Consider the following 22885-nt stretch of genomic DNA (forward strand, 5'->3'; position numbering starts at 1 on the left):
TGTCACTTGAGGCTCAGGTAGCCTTGGTGACACGGAGTTCCTTCTACCAACTTCGGTTGGTGGCCCAGCGACGCCCTTATCTGGACAGGGATAACCTGGCTTCAGTTGTCCATGCTCTGGTAATCTCCAAATTAGATTACTGCAATGCACTCTATGTGGGGCTGCCTTTGAAGACGGTTCGGAAACTGCAGCTTGTGCAAAATGCAGCGGCCAGATTTGTAACAGGGACCAGACGGTCTGAACATATAAAACCGATTCTGGCCCACTTGCACTGGCTGCCTGTATGCTTCCGAGCTCGATTCAAGGTGCTGGTTTTGACCTATAAAGCCTTACACGGCTTGGGACCACAATACCTGATGGAACGCCTCTCCCGATACGAACCCACCCATACACTACGCTCAACATCTAAGGCCCTCCTCTGGGTGCCTACTCCAAGGGAAGCTTGGAGGCTGGCAACAAGGGAGAGGGCCTTCTCAGTGGTGGCCCCCAAATTATGGAATGATCTCCCTGACGAGGTGCGCCTGGCACCAACACTGTTATCTTTTCGGCGCCAGCTCAAGACTTTCCTCTTCTCTCAGGCATTTTAGCATGTGTTTTATATTGCTTTAAATTTTTTAATTGTGTTTTAAATTGTTTTTTAAAAGATGTATTTTTAAATTGTATATGTTTTTAGTTACTGTAAACCGCCCAGAGAGCTTCAGCTATGGGGCGGTATACAAATATAATAATAAATAAAATAAATAAATAAATAGCTCAGTAGTAGAGCATCCGCTTTGCATGCAGAAGGCCCAGGTTCAGTCCCAGTTGCATCTCCAGGTAGGGCTGGGAAGGCCCCGTTTGAAACCCTGGACACCTGCTGCCAGTCAGTGCTGCCAGTACTGAGCTAGATGGACCAACAGTCTCACTCAGTATAAGGCAGCTTGCTTCTGCTATGTTTCTGTTCCATCTCCCAGTAGCCCCAGGAGCCAACATGGCCAGCAGTCAGGGATGATGAGAGGTGGGAGTCCAGCAACATCTGGAGCGCCACGGATTAGCCACCCCGGGAGCAGACAGTACTGGGCTACACAGCTAAAGGCAGCATCTCGTGCACCTAGGTACCTGGTTCAGCCCAGAGCATCATTAGTAACAGGATCTGAAGCTGGCTTGGAAAAACCAATGCTGAAGATAGGCAGGTGACCCTGTGGCCATCAAGCTGTTGCTGGGCTCCAACTCCCGTCAGCCCCAGCCAGCACGGCCAACAGCCAGAGGTGATGGGAGCCGCAGTCCATCATCATCGAAAGGGCCACAGGTTCTTTGCCCCAGTAATGCCTTGGAGAGTGGCTGTCAATCAGAGTCTTAGGCTTGAGGGATCAATGGCGTGGCTCATTCTAAATCAGGGACAGGGGACCCATGGCCCTCCTGATGTTGCTAGACTACAACTCCCATCATCCCTGATCACTGCCCTTGTTGGCTGAGGCTGATGGGAGTTGGAGTCCAAGAACCTTTGGAGGGCACCAGGTTTGAGAAAGAGCATTGGACTTAAGACCTGGACAGACCCAGTTTCAAATCCCCACGAAGCTCCCTGGGGGACACTGGCTCAGTTGCCATGCCCCAGCCCGGCCTACCTCACAGGGCCACTGGGATGACAAAATGGGAGAGGAGCTGTTCTGAGCTCTCTGGGGAAAAGACTGGTGTACTTTATTCCTGTGTCTCTTCCCCTGAGGCCTTTCCATGGCGTGTGTGGTTGCCTTGGAGAGCGGCTGCTGTTGCTTAATTTTTAATGAGGGATGGCAGCTTGGATTACAGTGCAAGCTCGGGGCCCCAGGATCATGAACACATTCCCGCCTCCTACAGATGAAAATAGAGATGCATACCAAGGCCCAAAGCCTCCCCTGTCCTGCTCTACATTTCATGTTTTTAAATTTAAAAAAATTCCAGTACAAAACTATAAACCACAAACCACTCAACAGCAAAACAGCATGGCATCTTTTCCTCTTTTGTTACCAAGACAACAGGAGAAGACCCTGCCCCCCCAGATGTTTCTGAACTACAACTCCCATCATCCCTGGCCATTGCCCATGCTGGTTGGAGCTTATGGGAGTTGCAGTTCAGCCAAAGGTTCCCCACACCTGCCATTTTGCTTGCACCAAGAATTGCAAATGATAATGCTGACCACACAAATACCAACCCAAGTATTAACCCCAATCTTCATAATTTCTGTTGGTGGTCTTTGCCCACTCTCAATTTTTAGGCCCCATCTGCACTACACATTTAAGGTAGTATCATACAAGTTTAAACATCCATGGCTTCCCCCAAAGCATCCTGGGAACTGTATTTTGTGAAGGGTGCTGAGAGTTGCTAGGAGGCCCTTCTTCCCCTCACAGAGCTACAGTTCCCAGAGAGGTTTAACCATTAATCCCTCTTCCCAAAGAACGCTGGGAATTGTAGCTACGTGAGGAGAATAGTAAATGTAAAAGGCCAATTCCCAAGAAAATCCAACATGGTCACATTCAAAAGAGGAAACTTCCTCAAAATAAGGGGATTGGTAAAAAGAAAGTTGAAATCCATAGTCAAGAGGGTCAGATCACTCCCAAATGTTTGGGAGCTATTTAAAAATACAATATTAAAAGCTCAATTGGAGTGTATACCCCAGATCAGGAAACCAAGACCAGACCAGGGCCAAGAGGATGCCAGCATGGTTAAGGAGCAGAATCAAAGAAGCTTTTATTTATTTATTTATTTATCCAGTATTTCTCCTATTTATCCAGTAGGAGCCCAGGGCAGCAAACAAAAACACTAAAAACAGTATAAAACATCATAAAAATAATTAAAATATATTAAAACAAAACATCTTTAAAAACCTCTTTTTTAAAAATTCTTTAAAAATATCTTAAAAAGCAATTCCAACACAGGTGCAAACTGGGATAAGGTCTCTACTTAAAAGGCTTGAAGGTTTTCAGTAGGCGCTGAAAAGATAACAGAGACTGCACCTGTCTAATATTTAAGGGGAGGGAATTCCAAAGGGTAGGTGCCACTAGACAAGAGATCCACTTCCTATGGTGTGCAGAACAGACTGCCTGATAAGATGGTATCTCCAGGAGGCCCTCACCTGTAGAGCGCAGTGATCAATGGATATATAAAGGGTAATATGATATTTCAGGGATCCTGGTCCCAAAGTACGTAGGGCTCTGTACACCAAAACCAGAACCTGGAACTTGGCCCAGAAGAGGCAAGAAGGCTTCCTCCAAAAAACGGAAGTCTTGTCCAAATGAGAATAAAAAGGAACATAAACTCTGGCAGAACAACTGCAAGAATACAATGAGGAATGCTAAAAAAGAATTTGACGAGCACATAGCTAAAAACATAAAAACCAACAACAATAAATTCTTTAAATGCATTTAGAGCAGATCCCTGGGCCTGAAGGAAGAGTCTGAACAATGGAGGCAGATAGTGGTGACAAGAAATGAAGTTCTAGGCTTAACAGACAAAACAAAAATTGACAATTTGCCAGATCCAGATGGCATCCACCTGGGATTTCTCAAAGAACTCAAATGTGAGATTGTTGATCTTCTAACAAAAATATGTAACGTGTCCCTCAGATCTTCCTCCATACCTGAGGACTGGAAAGTGGCCAATGTAATGGGATCCTGGAAATTACAGGCCAGTTAGCTTAACGTCTGACCTGGGAAAACTGGTAGAAAGTATTGTTACCAAGCATGTATTATTTATTTATTTAATTAAACTTTTATACCGCCCGACTAGCAATAGCAGAGTCAGCATGGTTTCTGAAAGGGTAAGTCCTGCCTCACTAACCTATTGTAGCCCTTTGAGAGTGTCAACAAGCGGAGATGATCCAGTGGACTTTCAAACAGCTTTGATAAGGTACCTCACCAAAGTGCTGAGCTTACTCAGGGGTTATGTAATAAGAGGAGAGGTCCTCTTGTGGATCAGGAACTGGTTAAGAAACAGAAAGCAGAGAACAGGAATAAATGAACAATTCTCTCAATGGAGGGATGTAGAAAGTGGAGTCCTCCAAGAATTGGTACTGGGACCTGGCTGTCTAACTTGCTTATAAATGATCTAGAGTTAGGGGTGAGCAATGAGGTAGCCAAGTTTGCTGATGATACTAAATGTTCAGGGTAATTAAAACAAAAAGAGATTATGAAGAGCTCCAAAAGGACCCCTCCAAACTGAATGGGTGGTTAAATGGCAAATTCAATTTAATGTGAGCAAGTGTAAAGTGATGCATGTTGGGGCAAAAAAATCTTAATTTCACATATATGCTCATCAGGTCTGAACTGGCAGCAACTGACCAGGAACAAGACTAGGGATGGGATCTGTTGGCCAGTGCAGCTTTAAAAGCATCCCATCAACTTAACAGGCATTATCCATTCATTCTTTGTCCACTATCCACTACCTTTACCAGCCCAATTTTTTCCACTCCCCCAAAATATTAATAATATCAATATTTTCTCTCAAAATATTGATATTTTCTTTCAAAATAATTTAAAAATTATTATTATTGATTAATTTTTGTGTATAATTTATTTATTTATAATTATTTAATTAAAACTATTTTTTAAAATCTTTCAAAATTCTGAAAGAAAATAAAAATATTTTGAAAGAAAATATATTTTGAAAGAAAATATTGATAATTTGAAAGAAAATATTGATAATTTGAAAGAAAATATTGATACAGAAAAGGAAAATGGCTCTGCCACTTCCTCCTCCTCCTCCACTGTGATTGAAGTTGGTCAGTTTTCACATTAGCAATTAGAGACTAGCTGGTTTCCTTTTGGAAAGGAAAGGAAAGCAGCTTTCAGTGCCCCCGTCCTCCTTGGCAAACCCTGAGTTCTTAACATGGGCACCACTTGGCTTGCTTCCTTCTGCTTGGAGTTTGGCTTACTCCAGTGGACGTGGGGTGGCACAGAGAGAGAGAGAGAGAGAGAGAGAGAGAGAGAGAGGTGCTGTATAGTAAGTAAAATCAATAAAAGAACTTATATTTTGGGGGTGGGGAAACCTGGTGTCAGGGGAAAGCAGCTGATGTTGGCATCAAACAGGATTGCTTCGCAAAGATGGAGAATATGTGACCCATTAAAAAATCCAGTGCTAAATCTGAATTCAGTGGAATTCTTGCCCATTCCTAGATGAGACCTTGGGGTCGTAGTGGATAGCTCGATAAAGATGTCAACCCAGTGTACAGCAGCTATGAGAAAGGTAAATTTTATGCTAGAGATCATTAGGAAAGGTATTGAAAATAAAACTGCTAGTATCATAATGCCGTTGTACAAATCTATGGTGCAACTGCATTTGGAATACTGCGTACAGTTCTGGTCGCCTCACCCCGAAAAGGATATTGTAGACTTGGAAAAGATTCCAAAAAAGGCAACCAAGATGATCAACGGGATGGAGTGGCTCCCTATGAGGAAAGATTGCAGCACTTGAGACTTTTTAGTTTAGAGAAAAGGCGAGTAAGAGGTGGCACGATAGAAGTTTATACAATTATACATGGCATGGAGAGAATGGAGAGAGTGAAGTTTTTCTCCCTCTGTCATAAGACTAGAATTCATGGACATCCGATGAAACTGAATGCTGGAAGATTCAGGAAAGACAAAAGAAAGGAATTCTTCATACAGCACATAGTTAAGCTATGGAATTTGCTCCCACAGGAGGCAGTGATGGCCACCAACTTGGACAGCTTTAAAAGAGGATTAGACAAATTCATGGAGGAAAAGGCTATCAATGGCTACTAGCCAGAATGGCTATGCTCTGCCTCCACATTGGAGGCATTATGTTTCTGAACCCCAGTTGCTGGAAAATGCAGGTGGAGGGGGAGAGGGCTCTTGTGCTCAGGTCCTGCTTGTGGGCTTCCCACTGGGGCACCTGGTTGGCCACTGTGAGAAAAGGATGCTGGCCTAGAAGGGCCACTGGCCTGATCTAGCAGGCTATGTTCTTCAACAAAACTAATGATGAAAATATTTAAATTTTCTTCAAGCTGCTAAAGTTGCAGGATCTTGGAACTGGGTTTGGTTTTTTCCTTTCCTTTCTTCTTGCATCACTGCAAGAACGAGGCTGGAGGGGGGCACACAGTGGCCAATTTCTCAACGGACCCTTTTAACTGCAGCTCAGTCTGCGGCAGCGAACAGGGGAGGTGGTCGCCTTCACTTCACAATGGTTATGCTCTCCTTCCACTGTCAGAGGCAGTATGACTCTGGATACCTGTTGCTGGGAATCACAAGTGGGGAGCGGGCTGTTGCGCTCAGGTCCTGCTCGTGACCTTCCCACTGGGGCACCTGGTTGGCTGCTGGGAGAACAGGACGCAGGTGAGCCACTGGCCTGATTCAGCACGGCTGTTCTTCTGTTTAGCTAGAAGCCGTAACAAGCTTTGCCGGCTGATCTCGGCTGTTAAAGAGAACATGCCAGGATGGTTTTATTTCTTTGGCCAGTTGGCCACCCTCAGTAGCCTCACCCTGCCCTCAACCAGCTCCCACCTGCCTGCCTTCTTTCTTACAACCAGCCCGAGAGACACACAAAGGCTCTAGGTTTGATCAGAACACTAGTGCTGGCAGAAGAGGTGGGTAGGTAACCACTTATGCCATTTTCTTTATCTAAATATCCCCTCTGCAATGCACAGCTTCTAGGAGCCCCATGGTGGGTGGAGAGGGTGTGTATGGAAAATGGACTGCCTTCAAGAGGATTCCGACTTATGGCGACCCTATGAACAGGGTGTTCATGGTAAGCGGTATTCAGAGGGGGTTTACCATTGCCTTCCTCTGAGGCTGAGAGGCAGCGACTGGCCCAACGTCACCCAGTGAGCTTCATGGCTGTGTGGGGATTTGAACCCTGGTCTCCCAGGTCGTAGTCCTAGGATAGGTAAAACTGACCATTGGGGAGGAGAGGAAGGAGGCGGGGGGGAAGGAGGGGATTGGAAGGGAATGGGTAAGGGAAGGGAGGTGTGAAGGAAGGGGGAGGGAAGGGGCAGGAGGGAGAGGATAGGAGGGACAAGGGGAGGGCAGTTTGATCATTTGCATGCTTATTCAATTCAATGGGATTTACTCCCATGTAATCATGCTTGAAAATTAAACGGACTGCCTTCAAGTCAATTCCAACTTATGGCGACCCTATGAATAGGGTTTTCATGGTTAGCGGTATTCAGAGGGGGGTTACCATTGCCTTCCTCTGAGGCTGAGAGGCAGCGACTGGCCCAAGGTCACCCAGTGAGCTTCATGGCTGTGTGGGGATTCGAACCCTGGTCTCCCAGGTCATAGTCCAACACTCTAACCACTACACCACACTGGCTTTCTTGGAGAGAGTATGTGGGTGGGTGAACAGCAGGTACACTACAAATACTTGTATGCTTTCTGCTTGGAGTGGTTAAATAGCAGCTTCAGAGACTGATTTTAAACTGGGGAAACAGTATAGTGGACGAAAGGTTTAAACTCGTGTCCCTGAGAGCAGCTGCTCTGACCAAAATATCTACCATCTGTCAAACAAACAGGGGTAGTGTTTATGAAGGATGGTCCAGTAGCACCCCTGCAACAAAACCTAGCTTAGAAGTTTAGGTTCAGACCCTACCTCTGCACCAGATTAATTATCTGACTATGGGTAAGTCACTAATTTTTTCAACCTCAGTCCCCCATCTGTAAAATGGAAACAAACTGTGGCCTATCTCCCAAGATTGCCCCAAGGGTTTGCACAATCAAGGTGATATAAAAAAACTGCTACAGGATGGGTAGTTATGCTGGATTAGACACGCAGCCAGGCCTTATTCTTGCATTAAATTACATGAATGAAGCTCCAGTCCCCCAAGTAACAGCCAAAAATGTTCAGCCTGGCTTTTGGGAAGAGTCCCAAAGAAGCTGGTACTGAAAATAGACCTGTGGTTCTTTGCAAAGTTCATGCCACCCACCCACACTCGCTGGTCTGACTGGAGAGGAAAGAACTGGGGTCCAGTTACACTCCCCTGCAGCAGACCCACACCGAATAAGGTCAGTTGCCCTTGAGGTTTTGCCTGCTTCAGAGTTCTAAGTATGGGCCAGCCCTAATAAATCACAGAGGGGTCACTCCACACCCTTGCTGTGGGGGTGAGACAGGGCATTATACAGTAAAAATGATTGTTCTCCCAAAGTTAAAAATGATGACTGGGTAGGAATGGACAGATTGGTCTATATCTGATCTCAGCCAATTTTGCATGTGCTCATTTACAACGTTGCATAGAAGGGAATGTGGCCTCCAGGCTGAAAATAGTTGCCATCTCTGATTTATGGGCAGGGAAGAATTGATGGGAAGGAGTATCCAGACAATCATACACACACACACACACAGTTTCTTTCTTTCACCATTTATATATTGCTTGATTGTAATACAAAATAACAAACATTAAAATGATCAATAAAAAACAGCTAAAATCAGGTACTTAAAATATTAAAATAATAAGCAAAAGGAGAGTAAAATACATGTCAGCATTTGACGTGCCTGGATGAGATCAGCTTGCCTACACAAAAATGTTTTAAGCAGGTGCCGAAAAGAATACAGCGAAGGTGACCGGCTGATATCAATAGGCAGGGAATTCCAAAGCGTAGATGCTGCCATGCTAAAAGACTGATTTCTTACAAATGTGGAACGAGTTTTTTGTGGCACCTGTAAGAGTGCCAGTTTTGCAGATCGGACTGGTCGAATCGGCACATATGGACTAAAGCGATACCACATGCACTCTGAGGTGGCCAAATTCCTGAAAGATGCACCATCTTGAAATTATACTCAGAGTTCAAGAAGCCAGATTTCCATTAAAATGAAACATTGAATGGATCTTCCTCAAAACTGGGGACTTGTATTGGCCCAAGTGCATCCCCAATCCTAGATCATGTGCAGGTAACCAATTTTGGCACAAATCCCCAAAATGGTTACCTTGAGATGAGCATGGAACTCACTTGCTCCAAGGCACCTGGATGACTAGAGAAGTCTAACCACTGACATCTGGTGTTCAAAGCTTACAACGGGGTGGGGAAACTTCAGGTCATATGCAGCCCTCCAGGTGTCTGTACCCAGTCCTTAGGACCCTCCATGCCTCCTCACCAGGCCACACCCCTCACTGGCCCTGCTCTGCACCGTCCTTGAATGCTTTTGGTTGGCTGGAGTGTGTCCTTGAATTGGGATAATGTCTTGCTTTCCTCTTTCAGAAGAAAGGCCAGATTGGTTGGTTGGTTGGTTGGTTGGTTGGTTGGTTGGTTGGTTGGTTGGTTGGTTGGTTGGTTGGTTGGTTGGTTGGTTGGATGGATGGATGGATGGATGGATGGATGGATGGATGGATGGATGGATGGATGGATGGATGGATGGATGGATGGATGGATGGATGGATGGATGGATGGATGGATGGATGGATGGATGGATGGATGGATGGAGTGTGTTTGTTTGGGTGTGTAGAAATATCTGACTTTTGCATGGCTGGAATGTGGCCTACTGTGCAAAAGTTGAAGGTGACATCCATTTCTCTGCCCACTTTTGCCTCTGGTCCCGACCACCACTGGAATGTGGCCCTTGGGCTGGAAAAGGCTCACATCATAATAGAGGTCAGCCCTTAGTGCAGAGTGAGCCACACCTGAGACCCGTCACAGATTGCTGCAGTGTGGAAGGCCTTCCCCAATTCACACACTTAAAATAGCCATGGATGAATTTTGAGTTGTTGTTGTTAGGTGCCTTCAAGTCGATTACAACTTATGGCGACCCTGTGAATCAGCGACCTCCAAGAGCATCTGTCGTGAACCACCCTGTTCAGATCTTGTAAGTTCAAGTCTGTGGCTTCCTTTATGGAGTCAATCCATCTCTTGTTTGGTCTTCCTCTCTTTCTACTCCCTTCTGTTTTTCCCAGCATTATTGTCTTTTCTAGTGAATCATGTCCTCTCATTATGTGTCCAAAGTATGATAGCTTCAATTTCATCATTTTAGCTTCTAGTGACAGTTCTGGTTTAATTTGTTCTAACACCCAATTATTTGTCTTTTTTGCGGTCCATGGTATCCACCAAGCTCTCCTCCAACACCACATTTCACATGAGTTGATTTTTCTCTTATCCACTTTTTTCACTGTCCAGCTTTCACATCCATACATAGAGATTGGAAATACCAAGGTCTGAATGATCCTGAATTTAGTGTTCAGTGATACATCTTTGCATTTGAGAACCTTTTCTAGTTCTCTCATAGGTGCCCTCCCCAGTCCTAGCCTTCTTCTGATTTCTTGACTATGGTCTCCATTTTGAGTAGCAACCAGGAAATAATCATCATCAACATCATCAACATCATCAACTGTGCCCAAATGGCTTCTCAAAATTCCCCACCCTACATGGGCAGAGTAATCAAGAGGCCCATTTCACTGTAATTTCTCCAAGAGGAGAAGAAATTCTGCCACAGCTTCTCAGGAGTGAGGCTCACCATTAGCGGGAGCAGTGAAGACAGCTTCTTGCTTTTCCCCTAACGTTTAGCTTTCTATGTTTGTTTAGCCCAGCTTGCCATGTGTAGCCCTGATCAGTACCAGACCCCGGGACCCTTGGAGGAGCAGCACAAAGGATCCCCTCGAGGAGAACCGCTAAAGGACCCTTAGAGCTGTCAGAAGAGGAGGAGCCAAAGCCACCCCACAATCCTCGAGAAGGTCTGGGCTGAAGAATGATGATACAGCAGGCACCTACAGATCCAGTCAGCAAACGCCTCATGAATGCGGGGGGGGGGGAGGGTTCCTCATGAATAAGTAATTCCTGAAACTCTTTCACCATCAGCAGCTGTGGTTAGGATGTGGTCTGGGAGGCCAGAGCATATATTGGTCTTCCTCTTGTGCCTTCTGATTGCTAGAAGCAGCACAAGTCTCCGTTTCCTTGCTCCTAAATGCAGTCCTCCCTCCTGACTGAGCTGGACCTTGTTTGGACTCCCTGTGCTATTGACCATGGAGTGTTGCCTGACTTTGCCCTGAATCACATTTGTGACCTGAGCATCTTCCCTGTGCTTGACCCTGGTTGCTTCTTTGGACTGTGCTACACCTTCAGCCAACCTTGCTCTCCTTGGCGAGAACTTAGCTAAGGGGCTGATCCCTCCAGGGACTGGAACTCCAGCCCTGAGGGCATCCACTGGAGCATGACACACCTGCAAGTGGCAGTGCCACCAACGCCGCCTGGACCCCAGTTTGCATCTCCTGCAATGCTCTGTATCTAGCACTGTCCCCATGTGTTGTCGTGCAGGGAATGACAGCCGTCACCACCATCACAACTGCCACAAAAAAGGCGAATGTTTGGAGAAAAGCCTTCAAAATGGCCTTCTTTTTCAAGAGAGGTTGAGGAAGGGGAAGAGAAAAAGGAAATCTCTGAAACTGCTCCTGAGAAATTTTTGGCTCTGCCAAAATAATTACTGATTATAGCTTTTCGTTTATAAAGAACATGAACACTTCTAAGCACTGTGCAGAGATTTTTAAAAAACCACAGTCATCATGGCCACAGGCTTACAGTCCGATCATAAGGAAAAGCGAGTAAATTCAAATTTGTTCAAATACTGCAGCTTGGCAGAGGGGATCTAAGTGGCTAAAAAGGTGCTCCCCCTCTGCAGCAATTAGGTGGGCAACAGATTTTTATTTTTTTAAAAAAAAGGTTGTCTCCAACGTTAGTCTTTCTCAGAGTAGACCCACTGAAATTGATGGGCATGGCTAACTTTTGTACATGATTCCAGACAATCAGTTGTCTGAACTGTCATTCAGATTTGTTTGCAGGATTTAATGAGCATTCATTCATTCTGATTTGTTTTTGGGGAACATCAAAGCAAGCATTACCCCACACTTTTCCCGTGCATTTCCCCATCACTTCCCTCTTCACAAAAAGCTAGATCTTTTGGGGAGTGGGTTTGTTGCACAGACCTCCACATCACCTTTATTTTACCAGTAGGTGACTGAATCCCACCTAGAAATAATGACTGTCTCGAAGCACCCTTAATTTCAAAGGGTTGCATCCAAAGCTAGGCCCACTCAGAGTGGACTTATTGATGTTGATGGGCATGATTAATTCAGGTATGTTCATTTCAAAGGGTCTACTCTGAGTAGAACTTAGTGGGACACAAGCCCTGTATATTTTCAACACAAGTACTTGCAAACGAAAAGCAAAACCCTTTGAATAACAAGGACAGCCTGAGAAGAAGCACCCTCCTCCTTCCACTGCAGGAGGAAAACATCTCCCTAAGATGATGCTACGACAGGTGTGTGTGCATCATCACGGGGCAAGGCCGTAGCTCTGCTCTGCATGCAGAAAGTCCCAGGTTCATTCGCCAGCAGCAGCATCTCCAGGCCGGGCTGGAAATGTTGCCTGCCTGAAACCCTGGAGAGCTGCTGCCAGTCAGCATGGACATTACTGAGCAAGTTGGAGCAGAGGTCTCACTCAGGATGAGGCCGTTTCTTGTGTTCATATCACTGGAAAACAAGCGAGGCACTTTTTCTTGAAGCTGTTGGTTGAACTTACCTGCACCACAACTATAGGAACATATGAAACACATAAGGTGAGACTCTTTGTCCATCTAGGCCAGCAGTGTCTACTCTGCCTGGCAGCAGCTCTCCAAGGTCCCAGGCGGAGAGAGTCTTTCCCATTACTTGCTACGGGATTCTTTCAGCTGGAGATGCTGGGGACTGAACTTGGGACCTTCTGCATGCAAAGAGGAGCTGTACCTGTATACCGAGTGACGGCCCCTTCCCTAAAGCATGGCCACAGAAAGCTGCCCTAGGCTAGGTCAGGCTATTTGTTTGTCTAGCCCAGAGTTCGTTATCCCAGGGATAGTCGACATGGTGCCCTCCAGATCGTTGGACTTCACCTCCCATCAGCGAGAGCAGGCAATATTCGGGGGCAACGGGTGTTGAAGAACAGACACCACATTGGCTACCTCTGGTCCACCGGTGGTGGTGACTGGGGCCCACTGAGATTGGTAGGGCGGAAGGCAGGGAGGCCGACAGTAGGTGGAGCCAGAGCCAACGGCAGGCAGAGCCAGTTAACGCTAGTTTGGTCCCCATCCTCTTCCCTGCTGAGTTCTGCATGGGCAGCACTGAGACTGAGGAGGAGGAAGCTGGAAGTGCAACCCCCTGGCCTGGTTGAAAGTAAGGTGGGGGGAAGGTGGGCTGAGGGCAGACTGATGCTGGTGGGGCAGTGCCTCATTTGCCCTGATAGACCAGCTTCCACTGCCTTTGGAGGGTCTCAGGCAGGGAGGTCTTCCCCACCACCTACATCTGATCCTTTCAGCTGGAGATGGCAGGGAATGAGCCTCAGAGCTGCTGCACAGGAAGCAGGTGCTCCACTGCTGAGTTATTGCCCCTCCAAACCAACCAACCAACCAACCAACCAACCAGGATATCTTTATTAAGTGTCCTTATTGCAAACACCTACGCACCTCGAATGCCTTCACACATCCAGAGCAACTAAACCATTCCGCTGTTAACAGTATACAGTAGATATGTAAACAGTAAATTCAGCTGAAGTTCCCCTGTGGGATCCTCGTTTGCAAAGCATCCCCTTTTACTACCTGCCACCCTCCCTGGGCTCTTCTCAGCCTGACGTGGAGGGCTCCCTGCAGGCGCATCACAGAGCTGCATTTTAAATAAGCCGCAGCTGGTCCCCAGTTTCTTGGCAAGTGACAAAGCCATTCAACATTTCCAGCCAGACTGTGATAACAAACAAGCATGGATGGTGGGGGTGGGATAAGCTAGCGAGGCAAGATGGAAGAAAATTGCCCAAGGTCAGTCTAACAGGCGGCTTCCTGAGGAACCCAGAGGTGTGAACGCACACACACACGCACACGACTGCCAAATTGGCCAAAGGCATTACATTCTGACAGACACAACATTGCAGTGTTCCATTACTAGTTGCAAAAACACCAGAGAGAGAGAGAGAGAGAGAGAGAGGCAGGCAGCTGCAAAAGGCACTTAACAGTCCGCAGAGGGTTGTACCCTGTTGCTGAATCCCTAGCAAAAACAACAACAAAGCCCAGCCACACAGTGGAAATTTCTATTCTGCCTTTGCAGGATGGTAGCAATGAATGAAAGCAATAAAAAATAACTCAAGCGTGCTCTCTAGCTGTATCCAGAGGGGTTGTCCTTCCAAAGATGTCCAACAAAAGATTTTTCAAAGATCTTCCGAAATGTGACTCGTACATACCTCTCAGCGCTGGGATGCAGAGGGATTAAAAAGGGGGCCGAGGGAGACGAGGGCTGTGTCTTGCCAGCAGCTTGCCCTGGTGTGGGTTCTCTGGCTATTTTTGCCACTTTATATACGCTGCTGTCAGGCGCATGGCATGCTGGGAGGAGGGGGGATTCTCTGTGCCTGACAGGGTTGGCGGCGAAGGGCACCCGGCTCCTGGAGACATGAGCGGCATAGCAATCAAATGGGGATCAGCCAGAGGGGGAGGAAGCCGGGAGGGGGAGAGTAGGAAGGAAACTGCAGAATGATGCATTCAGAGGGAGAGAAGGAGAGGCAACTGAAGAGGCAAAACTCTCCCTGGGTTTTCTATAAAGCCCAGTACATTGAAAAGGAAGGAGGAGGAAACCTTTATAAATTACATGTCATTTTTTTTATTATGCTGATCAGTTTTTAAGTGCTGATTTTATTGGTATTTTGATAAATTTTAGCTTGATTTGTTTGCAACATTTTATTGGTCGTTTTCATGGCTAATTTTTTATAGTTTGATGTCAAGGGGCGGGCCAGATTGCTGTCTGTCCCAACCCACCTGTCAATCACCTGATGTCATTATGATTGGCACTTGATGTCATTACGCCCACCGGTCAAAGCCCCTCGCGCAGCACTTCCCAACCAGCTGGTTGCTGGGTGCTCAGGAATTGCAGCGCACGGAGCTTGGTCAGGCAGACCCTCAGCACGGAGCAAAGCTGCTTTCTGTAGGGATCAGCTGCGGGCTGAAGATCCCCATGGGGAGCTCGATCATGCAGACAATCAGCTGGCTGGAATCTCCACTTTTTGTCTTGCAAATGTGTTGATATAAAGTTTTTAAATCAAAAACAAAAGGTGTTTATCGATAGCGATGCAGGACAATTGAAGCTACATCTGATTTCTGTCAATGAAATCAAATGCTGCAGCAACATCAATAAAGCCCTGTTGGGCTAAAAAGTAAAAGGTCAGACAATTATCAATAGCGCTCTGATCTTTTCTGAAGTCAGCCTGTTCAGAGTGGATAATATGATGAGAAGTCTCCCATTCCTCCAACTTACATAAAAGAAATTTACTGTATAAATTAGAGTCAATATCCAAAAGACTTATTGGCAGGTAGTTATTAGGATCCCACTTACCACGCTTCTTATATATGGGGGAAACCATGCTCTGTTTCCAGCCATCTGGAAATATACCTGCAGGACTAGGCTAGCCTGATCATTGCCCAGTGGCAGAGCATCTGCTTGGCATGCGAAATGTTGCAGGCTCAGTCCCTGGGGTTGTCAGTTAAATTTTATTTATTTCTTTGTCTCTAATACTGCTCTTCCTCCCATTTAGGAGCCAAGAGCAGTGAAGGCAGGAGATGGTGGGGAAGATCTGCCTGTCTCTGGGGCCCTGGAAAGCTGCTTACAGTCGGAGTAGACCAGAGATGGAAGCCTCCGTCCATTTCAGTTCGCTCCGTACCTCATTTTTCTAATCTTAAATTCAGTTCTCTGTATTTCTGCAGAATTGTTTTGTGAATTTTAAAAAATTCTCATCCAAATTCTTTAGCATTTTAATGTGTCTCCTAATAAACACAGTTTTGTATGCAGTTTCTCCTAATATAATGCATTTTGTATGTTATTTCACTCTGTTCATTTTTCTGTACACTTTCCCCTAATATATACATTTTTGTTTGTCCCCAGAGTAAACAATACCGGCTATTACAACAAAGGATCTGATCTGAGGCAGCTTCCTACAGTGTTAGCACAGGGGGTGGAGAACCTCTGGCCCTCCAGATGTTGCTGGACTCTAACTCCCATCAGCCCCAGCCAGCATGACCAGTAGTTACAGATGATGAAAGTTGGAATCGAACAAAATCTGGGGGGCCCCAAGCTCCCCACCGCTTCATTAGGGGAAGGGCTGTAGCTCTGGGGAAAGAGTGTACATTTTACATGCAGAAAGTCCCGGTTGAGTTTCACCCTAGGGGTGGGGAAAGCCTCCAGAGAGCCTCTGCCTGTCAGAACAGACAGTACTAGGCTAAATGGACTACTGGTCAAATGCAGAATATAGCAGCTTCACATGTTCATAAGAAATGAGCCTCGGAAGAGGAGAGCACACTGATCAGATAACAATGACAGCAACAACAGCCAATAGAGAAATTGCTCCGAGAAGCAGGAGAAACGGGCACCGTTACACTTAACCAAAGTCCTCTTGGAGAAGGGCTGTAGCTCAGTGATAGAGCATCTGCCTGGCAAACAGAAGGTCCCCAGTTCAATCCCCATCATCTCCAGGCAGGGCTGGAAATATCCACTGCCTGAGACCCTTGAGAGCTGCTGCTAATCAGTGTATACAATATTGAGCTGGACGGACCAACGGTCCGATTCAGTAGGCTTGATTTAATGATAGTCCTACTCAGAGTTGGGGATGTGCTAGAATTCCACCCAATTCAGATTTGGCAGCAAATTTTCCATTAATTCGCTTATTTTCTATAGTTGCAGATTAGATTTTTACGTAGCGATCTTCCATAGCTATTTTCAAAAATAGCCTCTGAAATATTGATATTGAATGATAATTTTATCAATATTTCCTTTCATTTATCTATATTTCCTTTCCAAATCTTGGCATTTCCTTTCAAAATCTCAATATTAATATCAGCATTTTGGCGAGAGAAAAAATGGATCGGTAAAAGCAGCGACTATGAAAGTTAAAGAGGAAAGCACAAAAGCAGGACTACAGCTGAATGTCAAAAAGACTACAGTAATGACAACAGAAGATTTATGCAACTTTACAGTTGACAATGAGGACATTGAACTCGTCAAGGATTATCAATACCTCGGCACAATCATTAAACAAAATGGAGACAATAGTCAAGAAATCAGAAGAAGGGTAGGACTGGGGAGGGCAGCTGGGAGAGAACTAGAAAAGGTCCTCAAATGCAAAGATGTATCACTGAACACTAAAGTCAGGATCATTCAGACCATGGTATTTCCGATCTCTATGTATGGATGTGAAAGTTGGACAGTGAAAAAAGCTGATAAGGGAAAAATCAACTCGTTTGAAAGGTGGTGTTGGAGAAGATCTTTGCGGATACCATGGACTGCAAAAAAGACAAATAATTGGGTGTTAGAACAAATTAAACCAGAACTATCACTAGAAGCTAACATTATGAAACTGAGGTTATCATACTTTGGACACATCATGAGAAGACATGATTCATTAGAAAAGATAATAATGCTGGGGAAAACAGAAGGAAGTAGAAAAAGAGGAAGGCCAAACAAGAGATGGATTGATTCCATAAAGGAAGCCACAGACCTGAACTTACAAGATCTGAACAGGGTGGTTCATGACAGATGCTCTTGGAGGTCACTGATTCATAGGGTCGCCATAAGTCGTAGTCAACTTGGAGGCACATAACAACAAGTGGACAAAGAACTACTCGAAGCAATACTGGCCTGTTAGATCAACAGAATGTTTTTGAACTGGCACCAGACAACAGATCCCATCCCTACTCAGAGTAGACCCACTGAAGCTGATTTAGGACTCAGTTGGATAGAACCCAGTATAAGGCAGCTTCCTATATATCGCCCACTATTTTACTTAATGGGCAGGGTTCATCGGTGCCAGCTTTTGACCCCAGGACGGCTGATTGCTGTTTTCCCATCGGGAGCTCCCATTTCCCAGCCCTTCAGTTCCTGTTTTTGACCCAGCAAAGAGGAAATGGGGCTCCTATCCAGCCTTGGCTCTGGAAACAAGTAAGGAGGCTTTGCCAAGAGCCCAGGCCTGTTACATATCACTGCCGAGACCTTACCTGCCCCCGCTTCTGTTCTTCCTTTGGAGATTCTTGGCTAGGGCTGAACAGATTGTCCAACGGAGCCAACAGTGGAGACTCTGCATCAAGAAACAGAAAACAGGACACATTAGATGTCCAGAAGGTTCCCTGGGGGTGGGGGGAATGGGGAAGGGGATGACATGTTGGGATAGTGCCAACATTCCCCCGAGTGGTAAATGCAAGTCTTGGTTGCAACTACATTCATTTGGGGATTCATCCAACCCAATCAAAGAAATATACGCTCCAAGGCAATCCCAAGTTTTACATAAGAAGAGCTTGGCTGCTGGATCAGGTCAAAGGCCCATCTAGTCCAGCATCCTGTTCTCACAGTGGTCAGTTAAATGCCTATGGGAAGCCTGCAAACAGGATGTGGCTGCAGCCCATTTGCATTCCCCAGCAACATTCTGAGAACCACCTCTACTCCACTGCTATATGTGGCCCTGGATAATCGTGAACCTACACAGGTTCCCCACCGTGAAAATAATCCGGCAAAACAGTGGAATCTGCCAGGTCCTTTGTGATGCAGAAACTGGGAGGCTGGTGCAATGTTCCGAGCTTGACTCCATGGGACAGCCTGTATTCAGATTGGCTGACTAGTTGGTGTGATCCACTGACCTACACTGACTTGTCCCATCAAGGGCTGATCCTGGGCCTGTCGGTCAATTGGTCCAGCCTGCACAATTAACTGTAACATCAAGTTGCTGCTGCTGCTTGCTGACTTCATAAGAATGTAATAAAAGCCTGTTGGATCAGGCCAACGGCCTGTCTACTGCTGCAGGCTGTTGTCACAGTGGCCAGCCGGGCATACCAGTGGGAAGCCCAAAAGCAGCACTTGAGTGCAAGAGTACTCTGCCTACTTGCAATTCCCAGCAACTGGCATTCAAAGACATGTTTGCTCTGCCAGTGGAGTTGGACACAGCCTATGGGTTGTAGTCAACTATGCCCTACGCAGAGTAGACCCACTGGAATTAGCAGGGCTTGGAAAAGTTACTTTTTTGAACTACAACTCCCATCAGCCCAATCCAGTGGCCATGCTGACTGGGGCTGATGGAAGTTGTAGTTCAAAAAAGGAACTTTTCCAAGCTCTGGAAATTAGGGAACCTAAGTTAGTGATGTTTATTAGCTTCAATAGGTCTTCTAGTGTCCCTATTAGGGATGAGCACGAATTTCAGTTCAGTTCATATTTCAAGCCGAATGTCTCAAATTCACACTTTCTGAAATAATATAAGAACCAAAACATAGCTGTCCTTCAAAATTTGCACACTGTAATTTTGCAACGCAGTTTGCCAACTAATGTTTACAAAAATGCATATATCAGGGGAAACTGCACATAAAAATAAATATGAGTAGAAATAACATACAAAACAGGCATTATATTAAGAGTAACGGCTTGCAAAAATGTGTACATTAGTCAAAACTTCTTACAAAAATGTGTTTATCAGAAGAAATTTGCGCTAAATTGCTAGAGAACTTTCATGGGGATTAAAAAAAAATCACAAACTGCTGCAGAATTGTGGAGAACTGAATTTAAGATAGGAAAAATTAGAAAGCAAGAGAACCAAAATTCTTTCCATCCCTAGTATGGGCTAGTGCTGAACACCACCTATCGTGTTTTGGACCAGAAAAATGTAAACTCTGCAGCTGGAGTAAAATTAGGCAAATGCTTATTGTGGATAATTTAAATGTTTATTGTACCTCTCACCCACTAAAAATCAACCGTTCTCAGCCTACGGGTTATGGTCAATCTGCTCCCCACTCCCCCCCCCAGGGGTTCTCTGAAGATGTGTCCTCATCCAGACCTTCACTCAGGGCCAAACCAAAGGTGAGGAAGACCATTCCTTTTTGTTTCTTCTTTCAGATATATTTGCCCGGTCCATATGCAGGTGTCATGGTGTTGATTTTTACATCAAACTGGGGTGGTAGGTAAGGGGAACTGAACTCTTCCCTCAGACACTTTTTCTCTGTTGTCCCTGGCACTTTTCTCCCCCCCCTCCCTGCCCCCATGTCTGGTATTGGGACACAGCTGAGTACAAAAAGATAGTGGGGGAGATTGTGTCACCCCTTGCCCTTCTGATGTAAAACACACACAGGCTCCCCACCCCCTTTGACGGATGAATGGAGCAGACACATGAGCAATGAACATGGTTGCCCCCACCACGTCCAGCTGGGCCACAGATCTCATGCCATTTCGGTTTTGTTGCTTGCTCTCCTGCCCCTGGGGTTTGTGTGCCTCTTGCGCTGTTGTAATTTCAGCTTACGCTAAGCTCAGGTGTATGACTCCTCTCCTCGTCCCTAAAATAATAACAAATTTAACCCCATAAACCAGGGTGGAGAACCTCAGGTCCAAATGTGGCCCTCCAAGTCTGTTTATCAGGCCCTTGGGACTCTCCCCACACCACACCCCCTATGAAGCCACACCCCTCACTAGCCCTCCTCCCTGCCATCCTTGAGTAATTTTGCCTGGCTGGAATGAGTCCTTCCATGAGTCCTTGCTCGCCTGGATGGAGGACAGAGAGAGGTGAGTGTGTGTGGAAATTGCTGGGTATTGGCACAGATTAGTTGTGATACAGCAGCAGCAGTGGAATTGAGTGTGTGTGATTTACCTGCTTTAGATCACCGAGACTTCAGACTTGGTTAAAGATAAGGAAAGCTACTTTTTAAAATAGAAATACATAGTTGATAGGAAAGGCAGCCTAGTTCTAACTAAAATGGAGGTGCAATGGCCAGGGATGCCATTGCTCTCATGCTACAGGAGAGCAACAGAGAAAGACAAGACCTTTTGGTGGTTGGAGAAGAAGCAGGAAGGAGAGTTTAGAAGGAGTGAGCAGCTTCCCTCAGGGTGTCAGTTTACAAAGGAAGGAAGACAGGTGGATGAGCACAGGTCAGATGGACAGCCTAGCCACCTTGGAGGACTATCTCTCTATCTCCCCTCTGGCTGCAGATTTCAACCCCCAAATTCAAATTGCAATCTTCCACACTTCCAACAGAAACTAGCCTAGTGCACGAAGGTAAAATTTCCATTCATTGCTCTATCACTTTTGCCTCTGGCCCCGCTCACCGCTGGTGTGTGGCCCCCAGAAAATTGCCCAGAAGGAAATGTGGCCCTCTGGCTGCCCCCCATTAACAAATATTTGGCACTGTGTGCCAAACCTAAAAGGGGGAAGGCAGCGAAGGGGCTTCAAGACAGGAATGCTAAAGCAGCCAGCTGCTTAGCTTCTGATAAAAGTGTAATTAAGGAGATATATAAGCAAAGGTGTCTGTGATACATAAAGGCAGGCAAATTCAGTATTTCAAAGAGGGATAGGAAACCTGTGGCCCTCCAGACGCCATTGGACTCCAGCTCCAGCCTGAACCAGAAATGATCAAGGATGATGGGAGTCACCAGTTCCCCATCTCTCGTTTTTAAAGGAAAAAAAATGAAGATAAGGCAGTTTCAGAGAGTAAAAGAGGAAGGGAACAATCGTGGCTACAAGAAGCGACATTCCGTGTAAGGGTTATACCCAAACCAGCCTCAAGACACTTTGGCTGGAGCAATCACCCGTATTCCAAATGAGGGCAGCCTGGAGGCAGCAGACTGCAGCTCACTCGTGCTCCTTCAAACATGGTAGAACAGCTGTGGGAAATCATCAGCCCTCCAGACGTTGCTGAACTACGACTCCTATCAGCCCCAGCAAGCATGACTAATGATTAGAGATGATGGGAGTTGTAGCTCAGCAACATCTAAGAACATAAGAAGAGCCTGCTGGATCAGGCCAGTGGCCATCTAGTCTAGCGTCCTGTTCTCACAGTGGCCAACCAGGTGCCCATGGGAAATCTGGAGCGCCCCGGGTTCCCACGCATGTGATAGAACATCATAAGAGCCTGGTTTTTCCTATATAAACCTGCCCAGACCCTGAGATTGCCATCTGAGGCCGTTGGATGCGGCCCACAGAAAAGGGAGGTCTGGAGGGTGACAACAAAAGGTTGGGCCTTTTTTTCTGTAGGATCCTCCCATTTATGGAATATTCTCCCTGGGGAGGCCCGCCTGGTGCCACTGTCACAATTTCGGCACTAGACAAAGATGTTTATTTTGTTTTGTTTTCTCAGGCATTTGGGCAGCACAAGGGAATGGTGTTTTTTCCCCTGACTATGATTTAATATGTGTTTTTATTGTCTTTTAGCCACACTGGTAATTGCTTTGGGACTTTTTGTTTTGGGAAGCAATGCATAAATTCAGCCAGCCTAAGCCAAGCCACAGCAATAGCCCACCACATGGGCCAGATGTACAGACAGCCAAGGGTTGCCAGTTCTAGACCCGGCACTCCTTGGAAGTGCCTGTCCCACGAGGGAATATTCCAGAGGGGGAGGGGACCAAGCCCTGTAGCTACAGCTCTGGACAGGAGGAAGTGCCGCCATCTAAGGCCCACAGTGCAACCACAGGCCTGGCTCGAGTTGTTCACAGAGTGCCATTCTCCTGACCTTTCACCCCCGCCCCCTTCTCTCTCACCTGGAAACTCCATCCTCTCCAGGCAGAGCCGCTGCTGAACACAGGAGTCAATGTCTGCAAATATATCCTCTTCTTCTCTGTCCGCAGCAAACTGGAAAGGGAAAGGGCGGAGGTGCGGTCAGATGTTTCTTGGGCTAGGTGTAAAAGAGGAGGGCCTGTTGTATTCATTGGGAGAGGCCTCCGTCAAAGTGAGATGGGCCTTGAAGGATGGATCAGGCCAAAGGTCCGCCTAGTTCATCAGAGTCTCTGACAGGGCCTAAAGGTGGTGCCATCCCGGATTGCAGGAGGTGGGACCTCCAGATTTTGTTGGACTCCATCTCCCACCATCGCTGAGCATTGCCTGTGGTGGCTGTGGCTGATGGAAGTTGTCGTGCAACAACATCTGGAGGGTAGTAGATTTCTCCACCCCTGATTGAAGAAGAGGCATTCCTTGCTGTCTGGAGG

At 46.3% G+C, this 22885-nt stretch overlaps 1 protein-coding gene across 2 annotated transcripts in view; it reads right to left on the reverse strand.

Moving 5' to 3' along the window:
- AK1 (adenylate kinase 1) overlaps positions 1-22885 on the reverse strand; it is a 72522-nt gene that overhangs the window by 25086 nt on the left and 24551 nt on the right. The window contains exons 8-9 of one of the 2 annotated variants that reach the window (XM_061604002.1): positions 22442-22532; positions 17935-18014 (exon numbers count right to left, since the gene is read on the reverse strand). In XM_061604002.1, coding sequence (XP_061459986.1) covers positions 17935-18014; positions 22442-22532 — 171 coding nt within the window. Of the gene's footprint in view, positions 1-14141; positions 14248-17934; positions 18015-22441; positions 22533-22885 lie in introns of those variants that run through there. The other variant, XM_061604003.1, reaches the window with a different exon arrangement.

Source organism: Rhineura floridana, chromosome 20 (assembly GCF_030035675.1).
Source record: "Rhineura floridana isolate rRhiFlo1 chromosome 20, rRhiFlo1.hap2, whole genome shotgun sequence".
NCBI lineage: Eukaryota > Metazoa > Chordata > Lepidosauria > Squamata > Rhineuridae > Rhineura > Rhineura floridana.